General features: G+C 48.2%; 1 protein-coding gene across 1 annotated transcript in view; it reads left to right on the forward strand.

Moving 5' to 3' along the window:
• LOC134565703 (17-beta-hydroxysteroid dehydrogenase 13-like) overlaps positions 1 to 15327 on the forward strand; it is a 72263-nt gene that overhangs the window by 25624 nt on the left and 31312 nt on the right. Inside the window, exon 5 of the mRNA XM_063425342.1 lies at positions 14068 to 14205. Coding sequence (XP_063281412.1) covers positions 14068 to 14205 — 138 coding nt within the window. The remainder of the gene's footprint in view (positions 1 to 14067; positions 14206 to 15327) is intronic.

The following is a 15327-nucleotide window of genomic DNA, read 5'->3' on the forward strand; positions in this document are numbered from 1 at the left end:
ATGACTGGAACAGGCGCAGACACCTCCACCCTTAGGGTTTAATGCACAGGCGTATGACCCGAATGTAACTAACAGCACTGCACGGTGAAGCTCACCAACGCGACACACGCACCGCTCCACCTATAGGACCACCAGACCCACGCCCACAGGCCCCCCCCCACGGAGACATGAACCCAATCCCGCAGCGACCCACGGAATACTCGCACTCACACCCACACCCCGCAACCCACACAATGGAATACGACCAAGGGAAGATCGGAGACATGGAACACACAAAACAGGCTGGACACAGATGACATGGCGCATAACATGCCCCACGACCCACACACATAGGGGTAGCTTACCCAGACAGATAAAAGGGCCTACACGAGCCACACCACCACACTATCAGTCAAACACTGGTCATTGCCTCGGACGGCTAGACAGACGGTTGTACCCTATACCCGACGCTATTCAAGGCCGACGGAGACCATCCCCCCCGTCGACCAGAAACCGGTACGGGATACCCGAACCCCCCACAGGGTAAGGACTAGAAGCACTCCCACTTAGGCAGAGTGCCCACTGTCCAGGAGTGGGCCCGGGCCTCAGCTCCACTGAGCCTTTGGTCCTCACTACCAGGACATTAGTCCACTTACCAGATCTAATACTAGGTCACATTAGGACCAACACCGACACGCCACAGTGCACACACACCTACACACCCCTTTTATTTCTTCTTCTCCCTCACCCTCTTCTTTCACTTCCTCCCCCCCTTGCCTACCCCCTCACGCCCCGATCCCTCCCCACCCACCGCTGTGGGTGTCACAGATGGCCGCCCAAGGGACGCAAGCCCCGGGGACTGCCCGCTACATCAAGGAAAATCTGAACGTCATTTCGTACAACGTCCGAGGCCTCAACATACGGGAAAAACGCTCCCGACTCTTACGAGATCTGAAACGATACCACACATCCGTAGCGTTCATCCAAGAGACGCACTTCCAGGAGAACCGTACACCATCCCTAAGAGACCGCAACTACCCACAAGGACTCTTCAGCAACAACCCACTGCGCCGCACACTGGGCGTCGGTATCCTGTTCTCCAGGGGGACCCCATTCGTTGAATCAGACACACTTCGCTGCCCTCATGGCAGATACATCTTTGCGAAGGGGACCATACACGGCCAGACATACACCTTTGCGAATATTTATGCGCCAAATGCTAACCAATACAGATTTCTCCGAACGACGCTGACCACCCTGATGGGATTCACGGAGGGCACAATGATTATAGGCGGAGATTTCAACCTACCGCTCCATCACCAAGACACTTCGGCAAACTCCGCTCAACAGGCACCCAACAGGCACGCGCGAACGATACAGCTCCTACACCACCACCAACTCACGGATTGCTGGAGAGCACTGAACCCCACTGCAAGGGACTACACATTTTATTCCACGACTCACGCCACCTACACCAGGCTGGACTACTTCCTCCTGCCATACCACCATCTACCCCTCCTCGTAGAAGCAGAAATTCTGCCCATGACATGGTCAGACCACAACCCCATTCGGATAGGACTCAAGTCACCCCTGTTTCGACCTCGCCAGGTCTCTTGGCGCCTCAATGAATCGATCCTTGCAGACCCAATCCTGGTCACAACGACAAAACAAACTATCCAAGACTACTTTCGCAACAACGAAACCGAAGACACGACGCCCCTGATGTGCTGGGAGGCACACAAAGCAGTACTCCGTGGACATTTTATTGCTCACTGCTCGACACGGAAAAAGGCACACAACAAACAAATACAAGACCTCAACAAGGACATAGCGGACCTGGAATACCACCACAAACGGACAATGGACCCGTCCACATACCGCGATCTGATTCTCAAGCGAACCCAGCTCACCGAACACCTGAACCGAGCAATTCAACGCTCCTTCCAACAATTCCAACATCTGGTATATGAACACGGAAACAAATGCAGCAGACTCCTAGCAAACCTGCTGAAACAGCGCAGAAATCACCTATATATCCCCAAGATTAAAAACACTGACCAACAAATGTGCCATCTCCCGGACCAGATCGCAGCGGCGTTCACCCAATACTACGAAGACCTCTACAATCTACAAGGTGTCGCACAGGCTAACAGGGAACCCCGCAAGACAGAGGCCATTCATGCATATCTTGAAGCAGCCGGACTGAAACAGTTATCTACCCCAAACCGGGATGACTTGGAGGCCCCTATAACAGTAGAAGAACTGGCGTACGCGATCAAAAAAGCAAAGACAGGGAAAGCACCAGGGCCAGACGGACTGCCGCTACAATACTATAAAACCTTCCTACCAGACCTCCTGCCGAAACTACATTCAGCTCTGAACTCAATTCTAGACGGCGCTACCCCCTCAGCCCCATTCACGGCAGCAAACATCACCCTCCTCCCGAAAGAGGGTAAAGACCTGACATCCTGCGCAAGCTACCGCCCGATATCGGTCCTGGATGTGGATGTCAAACTCTTGGCGAGCGTGCTGGCCAACCGATTGGCACCACTACTCCCGGACCTGGTCCACCCAGACCAGACTGGGTTCATCCCCGGAAGAGAGGTCCGAGACAACACCATACGGGCACTGAACCTGATCTCCGTAGCAGCGCAATCTGACCAACAGACCCTGATCCTCTCCACGGATGCCGAAAAGGCTTTTGATAGGGTGGACTGGGAATTCCTCTTCGAAACCCTCCGGAGCCTGGGCATCGGCCCCAAATACATACAATGGGTAGAGGCGCTCTACAGTTCACCGACAGCTAGACTCCGCATCAACGGGGCCCTCACAGACCCGTTCTACATCCGCAACGGAACACGCCAAGGGTGCCCCTTATCCCCCCTGCTCTTTGCACTAACCCTGGAGCCATTCCTTAACAACATTAGAGGCAACGAGGCGATCCATGGACTCCGTATAGGCCGATCACACCACAAAGTCCTGGCATACGCGGATGACCTGCTCTTCATTGTACAACAACCGGCCACGATAATCCACACGATCATAAATGAATTCGAAAAATACGGCAAGGTCTCCAACTTACGCATCAACTACAGCAAATCAGAAATCTTAAACATTAATGTTAGACACACCCAAACGCAGACGCTCAGACACCGCTTTCCCTTCCGCTGGTGCACCACCAAGATGAGATACCTAGGGGTCTGGCTCACACCAGACCCAGCGGATCTCTACCAACACAATTACCTACCACTTCTCAAAACCGCGCAGGCCGAACTTCAGGCCTGGAATACCTACTACATGTCGTGGCTAGGCCGCATCAACGCGGTGAAGATGACCCTACTCCCTAAATTCCTCTTCATCTTCCAGACGATACCAATCGCAGCGCCGAAGAGCTTTTTCACATCCATCCAAGCGGCAGTCCGTCACTTCATCTGGAAGGGCAGGGCCTCCCGAATAGCCCACTCCCAGTTAACACTCCCTAAAATCAAAGGGGGACTGGCTCTTCCCGACTTCAGGAAGTATTACACTGCGACCCACCTCACCCGAATCATCGGCTGGTCGACAGCACCAAGAGATAAGCTATGGGTTCGACTTGAAGCAGATAGCTCCGACTGCGACCTCCGAGCCCTACCGTGGATCACCCCAGAAGCGAGCCGACGCACCACGCACGCGAACCCATTTGTGAAAGCCACCCTCCGCATTTGGCACCAAAACGGCCCCAAATACTACCTCACAACACACCCGAGCCCTCTACTCCCACTCAGGAGAAACCCAGAGTTCCCGGCGGGAGACATGGGGCCCACCCTGAGACCGCGGACCGACACCACAATACCCCGAATGATGGACGTACTCACGCCCCCTTGCTCTATAAAACCACTTGCGGACCTGTTCCCGGACCAAAGGCATACCTTCCTCCACACTATAGCAAGGGAACAACTGCAGAGATATGCACGCTCGATCCCCCAACGACCGAGCCTCACGCGGGATTGTACAGAGTTTGAGTCCATGTGCCTGTTGGAGGCACCCCCCCTGAGAGCGATCTCCCAGATCTACACCACACTGACGACTGGACGATACCTACTGGCGCCACCGTGCATTAGGCGTTGGGAAGAAGACCTAGACGTAACGCTCACGGACGCAGACTGGGATAAGATCATAACACTCACCCAGAAGACCCCAGGGTCAGCGAGGCTCCAAGAAAATTCGTATAAAGTCTTCACGAGATGGTACATCACCCCAACGAATCTACATGCTAGAGACAGCACGAAACCAAACACATGCTGGCGATGCGGAAAGGAGCCGGGATCGTTCCTCCACCTATGGTGGGACTGCTCCCTCATCCGTCCGTTCTGGGAAGCGGTGGGCCGAGTACTTCACGAAACCACAGACGAAAACATCCCAGTGGCACCGGCACCATTTCTACTACACCATACCACAACACCCACACCGGCATACAAACGATCAGTGATACCAAGGCTCCTCAATGCAGCGAAAGCAACAGTCCCAATCTTCTGGAGACAACCATGCACCCCCTCACTCAAGCGCTGGGTGGAGGAGGTGGAAGACACCCGGAGATTCGAGGACCTAAAGGCAACAACTACAAATGCCAAAGAAAAATACCGTACAAGATGGTTCTACTGGCTAAGACACATCGCCTCGGATGACTTTGTGAAGCTCTTGAATACATCTGAACACTGAGAGGAACACATGGGCAACAGGTGGGGGGTGGCCATCTGGGGCACCGGCGGAGTGGAGATGCCCAGAACAGAGATGGGAGACACACAGAGACCGGCTGACTAAGATACCCGCTTGCCGCCAAGCCGCCCCTCCCCCCCCCCTTTTTTTTTTTTTTTCTCTTCTTCTTCTTCTTCCTCTCTCCTCCTCTTCCCCTCGTCCTCTTCCCCACCCTCCCGTCCTCCCCACACACATACCGGACTCACACCAAACACGACCACAACCCCTAGAGGGAGGCACACAGACATACAAACATAAACCAGATCCCAACTAACAACATAACCTACAAACCAAAGCACAACCCCATGCACTGCCTACGAGCATACCAAGACTCAGAACAGACGCTACGGACTGAGCCACAAACACGCCCCCACTATCCCAAGCTATATAGAACGGTTGAAACCGCTAACACCGGAACAACAGTCAGCATAGACCGTCTAGACACAAGAAACGATATACTAACATACTGGCCGCACCTGCTGACTAGCCGGGTACAATTTCAAACCAGATACACAACGTGCGATACCTCTGGCAGGCGCCAAACCACTGAAGGCGACATATAGGCCGGGACCACGTAGGGGACAAGCACACATAATCACAACAAACTAACCAACCCAAGATTACTACAAGTATCGTCTAGCACTAAGCCGCTCCGCTAGCTAGCTACCACAAGGCACCCACCCAAACCAGCTAACATGAGGCGACTATCCAAACCAGAGGACAAAAAAAAAAAAAAAAAACGATATACACAAACCAGTTAACACAAGACAACTGCGCAAACCAACTAACACAAAACAACTACGCAAACCAATTAAAACAGGACAACCACACAGACAAATATTACTTTGGGCTATACCCACCTAGTTAATGTATCTTGAAGTGCGCACCTACTTAATTAAACTAAATACGCATGTTCAATATTCTTGTTTCAAAGTTACCGCCTCTGCGTAGGCGACCGTATGCTTTTACAATACTGCGTTTGAATTCCACAAACAGAATGTGATGACAATAAAACCGATTTAAAACAAAATATTAAAATATACATACAAATGTATTTTCGAAAATCTAATTATTAAAATATTTCTTATAAATATTAAATAATTTAAAGAGGTTATCTAAAAATATTAAATTGGCACTACAGTGTGACATTTTCTCCTAGGGACATGCACGCACACTGTCTTTTCTTCATGAACATGTCAAATTTATTTTAATCACAGAGTTCAGAGTTCATCTCACCGTCTCTGTTTAAACTATGAAACTTGTTTTTTATTTCGAACGACAACTGTCCAATTTCTTTCCAAATATTTTTGTTCTATTATATTTAGGATATTATTTATGATTTCATGGATACCATTATTTATATGGTTATTTGATTAACCCAAATTAACAAAATGTATATTTGCAAAAAAAAATAAAAAATCTAAAAGGAAAACAGGGCCTAGAAAAACAGATTTATACAATTATAATATTGTAATTGATACTTTTGATTTAATTAAACTTTGTATTATGTTTTTCATTTGATATAATTTTGCCATACTGTTTTCAGGAAACATATATTTGAAAAAACAATGGTATTAATGTATTGCACACATTTTATTCTCTAGATCAGTGGTTCCCAACCCAGTTCTCAAGTACCCCCTAACAGTGTAGGATTTAGGGATTACCAAGTTGGTAATTGTGTTTGTAGAAAAAAAAACACTTTAGACACAACAGGGTAATCCCTAAATCCTGGACTGGTAGGGGGTACTTGAGGACTGGGTTGGGAACCCCCGCTCTAAATCCTGTAGGTGTGTTGACTGTAATAGTATTTTGGGATTTGCTATGTTATCCATTCTATCTAGTTAAACGCTCACATGCATTTATCAGAATATTTTTTTGTCTTTTCTGCGCTAATGGCTTTGTCTTATTCAGCATCTTTTTGTGTTGGGAGTATATTCTCTACACCCACAATCTACACCCTCAAGCTACACCCTCAAACTAGAACAAGATGCAACATGTTTTCTTACAGAGAGCCAGCTTGCTACTTAACTCTCTGCCATTAAGCTGAGTGTAGAACTTCAAAAGAATTACAAGCTGCAATGATAACCCCCTGGCTTGTATCATACAATTAATATATACACCTATATAATTAGGCATACAGCTTGCTACACCGATGATAATGACATGATAATTATTTAATTATTGTTTTGTAGATAGTTCCATTTTAATGACACATTTCATAATGGAAACCTGCTTAAAACACTGAAACATGAATGGATTTTGACACTTATATAACTAATCATATACAGCTAACATACATAAATGTCTTTGCATCTTTTATATTTTAAAGTCCCTGTCTGTGGAGGGGAAATCAACACAGTAAATAAACAATTTTTTTGATATTTTAATAAACAAATACAGTGCCTGGCCAAAAAAAAAGTCGCCACCTGGATTTAACTAAGCAAATAGGTAAGAGCCTTCAATTGGATAGTTACTGCATGGGCGATTCTCTTTCAGCTGGCAACAAGTTATTTAACCCCAACTGATGCAATGAGTAGCTTCACATTTCTTAAACAACTATGTCGAAAGACACATCCCGTGGTCGAGGAACAGATGTTAGTCTGTTTGAGAAGGGTCAAATCATTGGCATGCATCAATCAGAGAAAACATCTAAGGAGATTGCAGAAACGACTAAAATTGGGTTAGGAACTGTCCAACGCATTATTAAAAACTGGAAGGATGGGGGCGTGGCTTCGCTCCAGACGAGAATGGCCGCCTAATCCTCCAGCTCCGCTCCTGACTGCACGAAAGCAGAACTAAACAGCGCAATCTGGCACCCATGGGACGCACCATACGAGCCCAAATGACCCAATCCACACCAAGAACACAAGGGAACAACCCGCACCCCTCGATACGCAGTTACCTGCATACTCCAGGATTCTTTCTCTAGCAGGATGAGACCTCCAACATGGCGCCCTCCTCGCCGAGCTCCACGCTGTCGGAAGAATGCCCCCTAGCCGCCGCCATGCAAGACTCCCAAATACGCTATCGGTGGCAATTCCCCTTTGCCCCCTCTCAGCCCGACGAGGTAATACCGAAGCCACAATTCGGACACCACAGGATGTCCAGGCCTTCCAAGAAGCCCTCGACCTCCCACACATCCCCACCCCGGACTGGACGAATTGCCCAGCAAACGAACGCTCCATAGGGAGACCAACCCGCCGCATCATTCAACAGGGTCTGGAAACGGACACTCTCTACACCACTCTCCGGCAAGCGGAACCCGAGGAATAGAGAAGCTACTATCCACTCTCCCCCCCCAAGTCATCCAGCATACACCGCCGGCCTGAGAAGTGGTGGGCTCCACTGGTGCCTTAAACAAGACTGGGGAGATACCACATCCAGGGAGTACAAACTTGACAACCATGGGAAAAACAATAATACCTTGAAACAACACTACCACCTCATCTCACAGGAGCACAACAGAACTACCAACACCCCCCCCCTTCTTTATTTTTCCTCTTTTGTTTTTTGGCTCTCGCTCATCTATTCCGGAACGGGATGCAACAGCACCTCACAACCCCACATTGCCTGACGTCATCCTGCCCTTCCACTGGTCCGGGACAGTCTCAATGACCATCCAGCTTGCTATATAAACGCTGCCACTGAGGCCACCAGTAAGCCTACGCAAGTACCCCCACACGACTCACCACTGCACCTACGGTCTGGCAGGCATTGAACTCGCCCCCCCCTTACAGGTCGGGGCGTTGACTCCCACTGAGTACGCCTCAACCTCACAATGAAGTCTTTCACCAGCAAGCCGCCATGGACTGACACCACGGCGTCACACTGGACGCTCTCCAGAGGAATGCTATAATGGAGAGTGACCTAATGTGCAAGTATATCAATGGGGACCACAAACCCTCAGTGGCATGAGGACCCTTCACTCCACCCACCAGCTCGCAGACTGCTGGTGCATCCTCCACCACGCAGACAAAGGCTACACCTATTACTCGTCGCCGCAAAGAAACTACTCGAGGATAGATTACTTCTTCACCCAACACAGAGACCTGGACGCGCTGGTCTCTGCCCATATAGCACAAATGACCACGTCAGACCACGCGCCAGTGATGCTTATGATCGAAAACCCTAGGCCCTGCCGATCGCAATGGATGTGGAAACTAAACAAATCCCTCCTAGAAGACCCACTGATACAAACGAAAATCCGTGCCGCCTTAGAGCACTTCTTCCTTACCAACAAGCCCACAGACCATCTGGGAAGCACACAAATGTGTAATTAGAGGGATACTTATCAAACACGGTACCCGTCTGAAAAAACTGCGCGCACAAGAAATCGCGCACCTCACCGCCCAGCTGGCTCAACTAGAAACGCAACACAAGCACACCCTCCGCGACGACACGCACAAACTACTTCTGGAGACAAGAGAGAGACTCAACTCTTGCCTGACGTCAAAAATTCAATTCCAGTTCCAACTCACAAAATTTGTATTTACGGATTCGGAAACAAATGCGGCAAACTGCTTGCTAGGGCGCTGAGAGCGCAAAGGCAGAAAAGCCAAAAGATCTCCCTTAAGGCCATAGCAGATGGCTTCCGACAATATTACTCCTCACTGTACTGCTTACCCCCAAATACCTCACATGCAAGCGAAGGGGAGGGGACCTTCCCGACACGCCAAAAAGCGTATATCGCACAGAACATGACATCCAAGCTAACACCACACAAAATCTGAAATCCTCAACGTGGGATGCCCCCAGGCACTGGTAGCCACGCTGCAAAATGAGCTTCCCTTCCACTGGTGTAAGGAGGCAAACAAATACCTGGGGATCTGGTTATCGGCAGATCTAACAGACATCTACCGCATCAATTTCCCACCCCTCCTCGACCGGATACAAAAGGACCTAGACTCATGGCAACTTCTATATATTAAGTGGCTGGGGAGGATCAGCGTACTTAAAATGAACATACTCCCACGAATCTTATATCTTCTGCAAACCCTACCAATCCACATTCCCAAAACCTTCCTATCGCAAACCCGTAAAATGCTGACAGACTATGTCTGGCACCGCAAGAAGGCGAGACTGAACTTCGCCACCTTCACCAAACCTAAGCAACATGGGGGACTGGGACTACCAGATCTGGCAAAATATTGGCGGGCTGTCCACCTCCAGAGCGTGATCGAATAGACACACAACCTAAAAGATAAACTTTGGATCTCAATAAAGACAAGCTTTTCACAGACACCCCTACCCCTCCTTCCATGGCTACCGAAAACTATGACCGGTGAGCTACCGAACAAACACCCAATCCTGAATGCCACGATGACTGTCTGGAGGAGAAGGGCATTGCATGATAACATGGCCCCGGAGCTATCACCACTATGCCCCATATCGGACAACCCACGATTCACCCCAGCGACGGACCCCAGCTATATTACGCCCCTTGGACTGCTATCCCCCTGCAGACTGAAGGATATGTACAAACAGGGCACAATCATGCCTCTGGGAGAACTAGTCCCAAACATCCCACACAACTGGCTACTCCGCTTCAGATACCATCAATTGACGAGATTCCTGAAGAGCATACCCGGCCTAGACTCAGCATCAAGAGCACTCTCTACTTTCAAGGCCACCTGCACGACCCCCCTTCCCCCACCGCATGCAATCTCGATCCTCTACCGCATGCAAATCACCCCTCACACTGACGCACCTCTCCCTTACTTCACTAGATACTGGGAAAAGGATCTAGGACACACACTCTCAAACCCTTTTGGGCAGCGATTCACGCAGTCCTAGCGACCATAACGTATGTGAACCTACAACTCACGCCTGAAACATATCTGCTCCAACTGACCACAATTCCCCAAAACAGATTTAAAAAATCAGTAATTCCGCACCTACTGAACGCGACCCGTAGCCTTATCCCGGGACACTGGAAACGACCTACGGCCCGACACTACGAGAATGGATGACCAGAGTGGAAGACATCAGACGCATTGAGGAGCTAATCCACTCCGCGGCAGGGCGCATACCATGCTATCATGACACATGGTACCACTGGCTCGCCTCCACCCCTGCAACTATGGGAGACATACAACCCCCGGAAGAAGAGGGCTATTGGCCCCAACAGAACCCGACAACGAGACCACGTTGAACGGGACACCAGACCAGGCGATCCAAGAAGACCCCGCGGACATCACACCACGGCATAACCCTGAGGGAAAGGACACGACCCCAAAGGACGCAGAGAACCATCAGCCCCGGCCTGGGGGTGAGGGGAGCTAGAAAGGGGTCCTGGGAACAAACCCCCTGATCTACCCCTAACCCTCCACACCTCTCCCCACTTGACCCTGAGCAAACCCCCCTCCTCCACCTTTCACACTCTCGTTCCTCACTAACCCCCCACACGCCTTCTCCCACCCCCACTCTCCCCCCCAGCAATTCAAACTACACATAACCAACTACTGACACAACAGCACTGGTACATGATGCCACGTAAAACAACCTACTCACGCAACCCCCCCACCCAGGGAGGACAACCACACAACACAAAACTCATACGTGACCCCACACTTACCCATGAACAATGAACACAATACAAACCGCCCTTCTCGGAACACCATGGAGCCTGACGCACAGACCCAACCACACTACAACACAAGAAACCAGACCTGCCAGAACCGGTAACCAACCCCGCCCTCCCCCCCGAGACCCGCTTGGGATGTATATCTTGAACCCAACTTGGCCTCACCGGTCCCATCACACTGCCACTCCAGTAGACACTCCAAAGTTTTCGGTCGCTTTAACGACCTCCCACCCCACATGCTCTCCCCCGACCCGGGGCGCTCTCCACCCGAAAGCGATTCCTCTGGCATTCAGCTCTGAACAACAATACAAACAGAGACAAAACAAGGCACAATAGTACCACCCCAATGGACAAGCTAACCTGCTTGCAGCGACCACACGATAGGGCCCCACAGATACCAGGGGAGGGACGGCATGACTGACAAGACCTACACGGCATCCACACACATACGACAGCAACCCAATGATAGACCTCCACGTCATACTGCGAACCACCCACTAACCATTGACTCCCCTACCCTACCCACCAAGCACCGAACAGGTCCGGCGGCGGTGGGCCCCCGGCTTGCGTCTCCCTGCTGCCCACGAGTCCCCCCCCCCTCACCTTAGAATATTAAGTTTCATGTTCCAAGTTCCATACCTCAGTTCAATACCTCTCCAGAACTATACACTTCACTGATACGGCTAACTACAGCTAATCCCTACCATTCAGTGTAACCTCACATGTAATTCAAAAAAGGGAATGTACTGCATAGCTGATAATGTTGGTTATATGGTCTGAAATGCATATACTGTACACTCACAAACTGAAGTTTGAACTGCATACTTTGCCTACCTGCCCAGCACTGTATTCTGTTATGTAAATGCTAAGATCTACCTGTGACTAATGAATGACATCAATAAAAACCGTGAATAAAACAAAAAACAAAAAAAACTGGAAGGATAGTGGGGAACCATCGTGATGCATCCATCATGCCTAGTGCATACTGTACAAGCCTGTGGGGGCAGTGCTATGACAAGTTGCTGCAGCTGGTCAGGTCTAGGTTCAGCAACATTATGTGCCCAAAGAATGAGGTCAGCTGATTACCTGAATATACTGAATGACCAGGTTATTCCATCAATGGATTTTTTTCTTCCCTGATGGTATGGGCATATTCCAAGATAACAGTGCCAGGATTCATCGGGCTCAAATTGTGAGAGAGTGGTTCAAGGAGCATGAGACATCATTTTCTTACATGGATTGGCCACCACAGAGTCCAGACCTTAACCCCATTGAGAATCTTTGGAATGTGCTAGAGAAGACTTTGCACAGTGGTCCGACTCTCCCATCATCAATACAAGATCTTGGTGAAAAATTAATGCAACACTGGACAGAAATAAATCTAGTGACATTGCACAAGCTTCGAAACAATGCCACAGCGAATGCATGCCGTAATCAAAGCTAAAGGCGGTCCAACAAAATTTTAGAGTGTGTCCTTTTTTTTTGGTGTCAACTTTTTTTTTCACCAGACAGTGTATAATTGTTCCCTCCCTTTGTACTTTATATCCCTTTAGGAGCTGCTGCCTTTCTTTATCTCATATGTGGTATCCTGTCCCGCCTTAATAGATTCCCGAAACAAGGAATCTATCCCCAGCAAGTGCAACGTGAGTGCTTCATTACACTTTTGTGCTGTGCTGAATTGTATCAGGACAACAGGACCATACAGAGAGCCCTTCAGTGATGCTCTGTGCACAGTCTGCCCTCAATGGGGCCCACGTGGTAGGCTGTAAGTCACTCCAGGCTGAGGTGCCCCTTGTTAGTATGGCCCTTTTCCAGGTGAGACAGCCCATTGGACATCAGCATTGACACAAGTGGTGTCACTGACATGCCCCATAGATCCGTCCTATTCCTGGTTTTGGGTGCTGTTACACCATCCTGCTTTTGTTCCCTAGTGTCCCCAGATTAAATTTGGCCTCAATAAACAATATGAGTAGCATTATAAGAGCCTATGGACACAATTCTTCAGAAGTGCTCTGAGCATGGACAGTACGGACTAGGACTCGCCATACATGCCTGTCAGCATGACTAGTGAGAGCTGCAGTTAGACCCATTTCTGACCAGACCTTCCCCTTTTCACACTCTGCTCACCCACTTAGACCTTCTCCCCTTTGTCAAGTACCTACCTTCTAATGTTGAGAGGTAAGAATATGTAGGTTCCCAAAAATGCCATCTGAACATAATACTATTATTCATTTGGTGGCTTAATGCCCATTTACATTAGGTACTTTTCCATCTGCATCTTGACTTTATGGGACATTGCATGCTGCAGTTCTGCAATGCACTCAATAGATACAGAGTTCTCCTACTTTCCTCGGTCATGGCTACTACAGGTTAACCATTATTTTTTATCCACAGAGTTGCCATAGAGTATGGTAATAAGGTCACCATTAAATGTTCTGTTGTATTGACTTCTATGAGAAAATATGTTTTGACTGAAATATTAAAGCAAATAAAATATTTAAACCACTTATTGTCTCAAGTGGAATTATTAAAAGATTAATGAAATGCCTAGGAAAACATTAAAACAAGACATTCAGTCACAAGTATAATGCTTATTTCATTTTCAGTAAATGCACGTTTAATTAATTATTAACGGAATGTATAAACAGGGTTGAACTTTGGAATAAAAGTTTAAGACAAAAAACCATGCCTGCTAAAAATGTGATAGTTAAAGTAAACCGTAAAAATGTTCTCCCATTTAAAAAAACAAACATTTTTATTCTCACTTTTAGTGCCACTAAATTCGCAGCAGTTGGGTATCACAAGTCACTTACCGCAGAACTCTCTGCAATAAAGAAACCTGGAATAAAGACTACATGTCTCTGTCCTGTATTTGTCAACACTGGCTTTGTAAAAAATCCAAGCACAAGGTAACTATTGGATAATTAATGTACTTAAATAAAGCACAAATTTTACTTCTCGTGTATGTTATATATGGACATTAAAAAAAAGATGGATCCATGCATGTATTGCCACAGGTCTGCATTAGGCTGCATTGCTCACCTGCAAAACTGAAACAAAAAACAATAATGAATGTAGGTAATTTAGTTAGTGGCATATTTATCGCCCACGTAATTATGTTAGAAACGCCAATACTGGAATACTTTAACGTAGTGGTGATCTTAAAGGACCACTCCAAGGACCACAACCACTACATCGCGCTGTATGGATTATCGCACCATAGTGGTATCATTTTAGACTTTTTGACTTCTTACCACTGCCTCTATTACTGCTCAATTAGAGCCGTAAGCTCTCGTCACTGAGCTAAGCCTAGCAGTGCAGGGTTTTGCTCATTGGCTCAATCAGCTGATGCTCTCAGGAAATAAGTTAGAACTTTACTATAGCGCTTAGCTCCTGTAAGCTAATAGAAAGCTTTGATCTGTGCAGTTACAGTGCAAAACTAGCTCATTGGCTGAGAGTGTCTTTGACCCAAGTGCAGTCTACCTCCCATGCCTCCTTTCTTGTTCCCGGTCTGGTGGCAGAGCACCGGGTTTCTACATATGTGCAGAAATCCCCACTTGTCTGTTGTTTGTTTATGTGGCCTATGTCCTGTCTCTGTCTAAATCTTATCTCTCTTGCTGCTTCTGGCATTCTGGCCTATGGTAGACTTTTACCAGTTGGTGTGGCCTGTGTCTCCTGGGTTCTTGGTAAGCGAATGAGCACGGGTCATGAGATGTCTATTGGGGGAGTTAAGGCTGCGTTAACATTGTGGTGATCTCGAGAATGGTCAAACGTTAACAGTTAACAATAAAATTATATACATGTGGGTATGTGTGAGAGTTTCATGCTATCCCTGTCAGTTGCCAAAGCCAGTATGGCCAGTGTGTAGTGAATCTCTCCAAGAGCCTTCTTTGGTCCTAGATTGTTATTTTTTTTCCCTTCCCTTCTTCCCCTCCCCGTTTACCTATCCCCTTTGTGGCTAGACTCCCACTGAATTTGGGCTTCAATGGCGAATTTATTTGTGGAGAGTTGTTTGTAACCTTTGTTTCGTA

This window comes from Pelobates fuscus, chromosome 6 (assembly GCF_036172605.1).
Source record: "Pelobates fuscus isolate aPelFus1 chromosome 6, aPelFus1.pri, whole genome shotgun sequence".
Classification (NCBI taxonomy): Eukaryota; Metazoa; Chordata; class Amphibia; order Anura; family Pelobatidae; genus Pelobates; species Pelobates fuscus.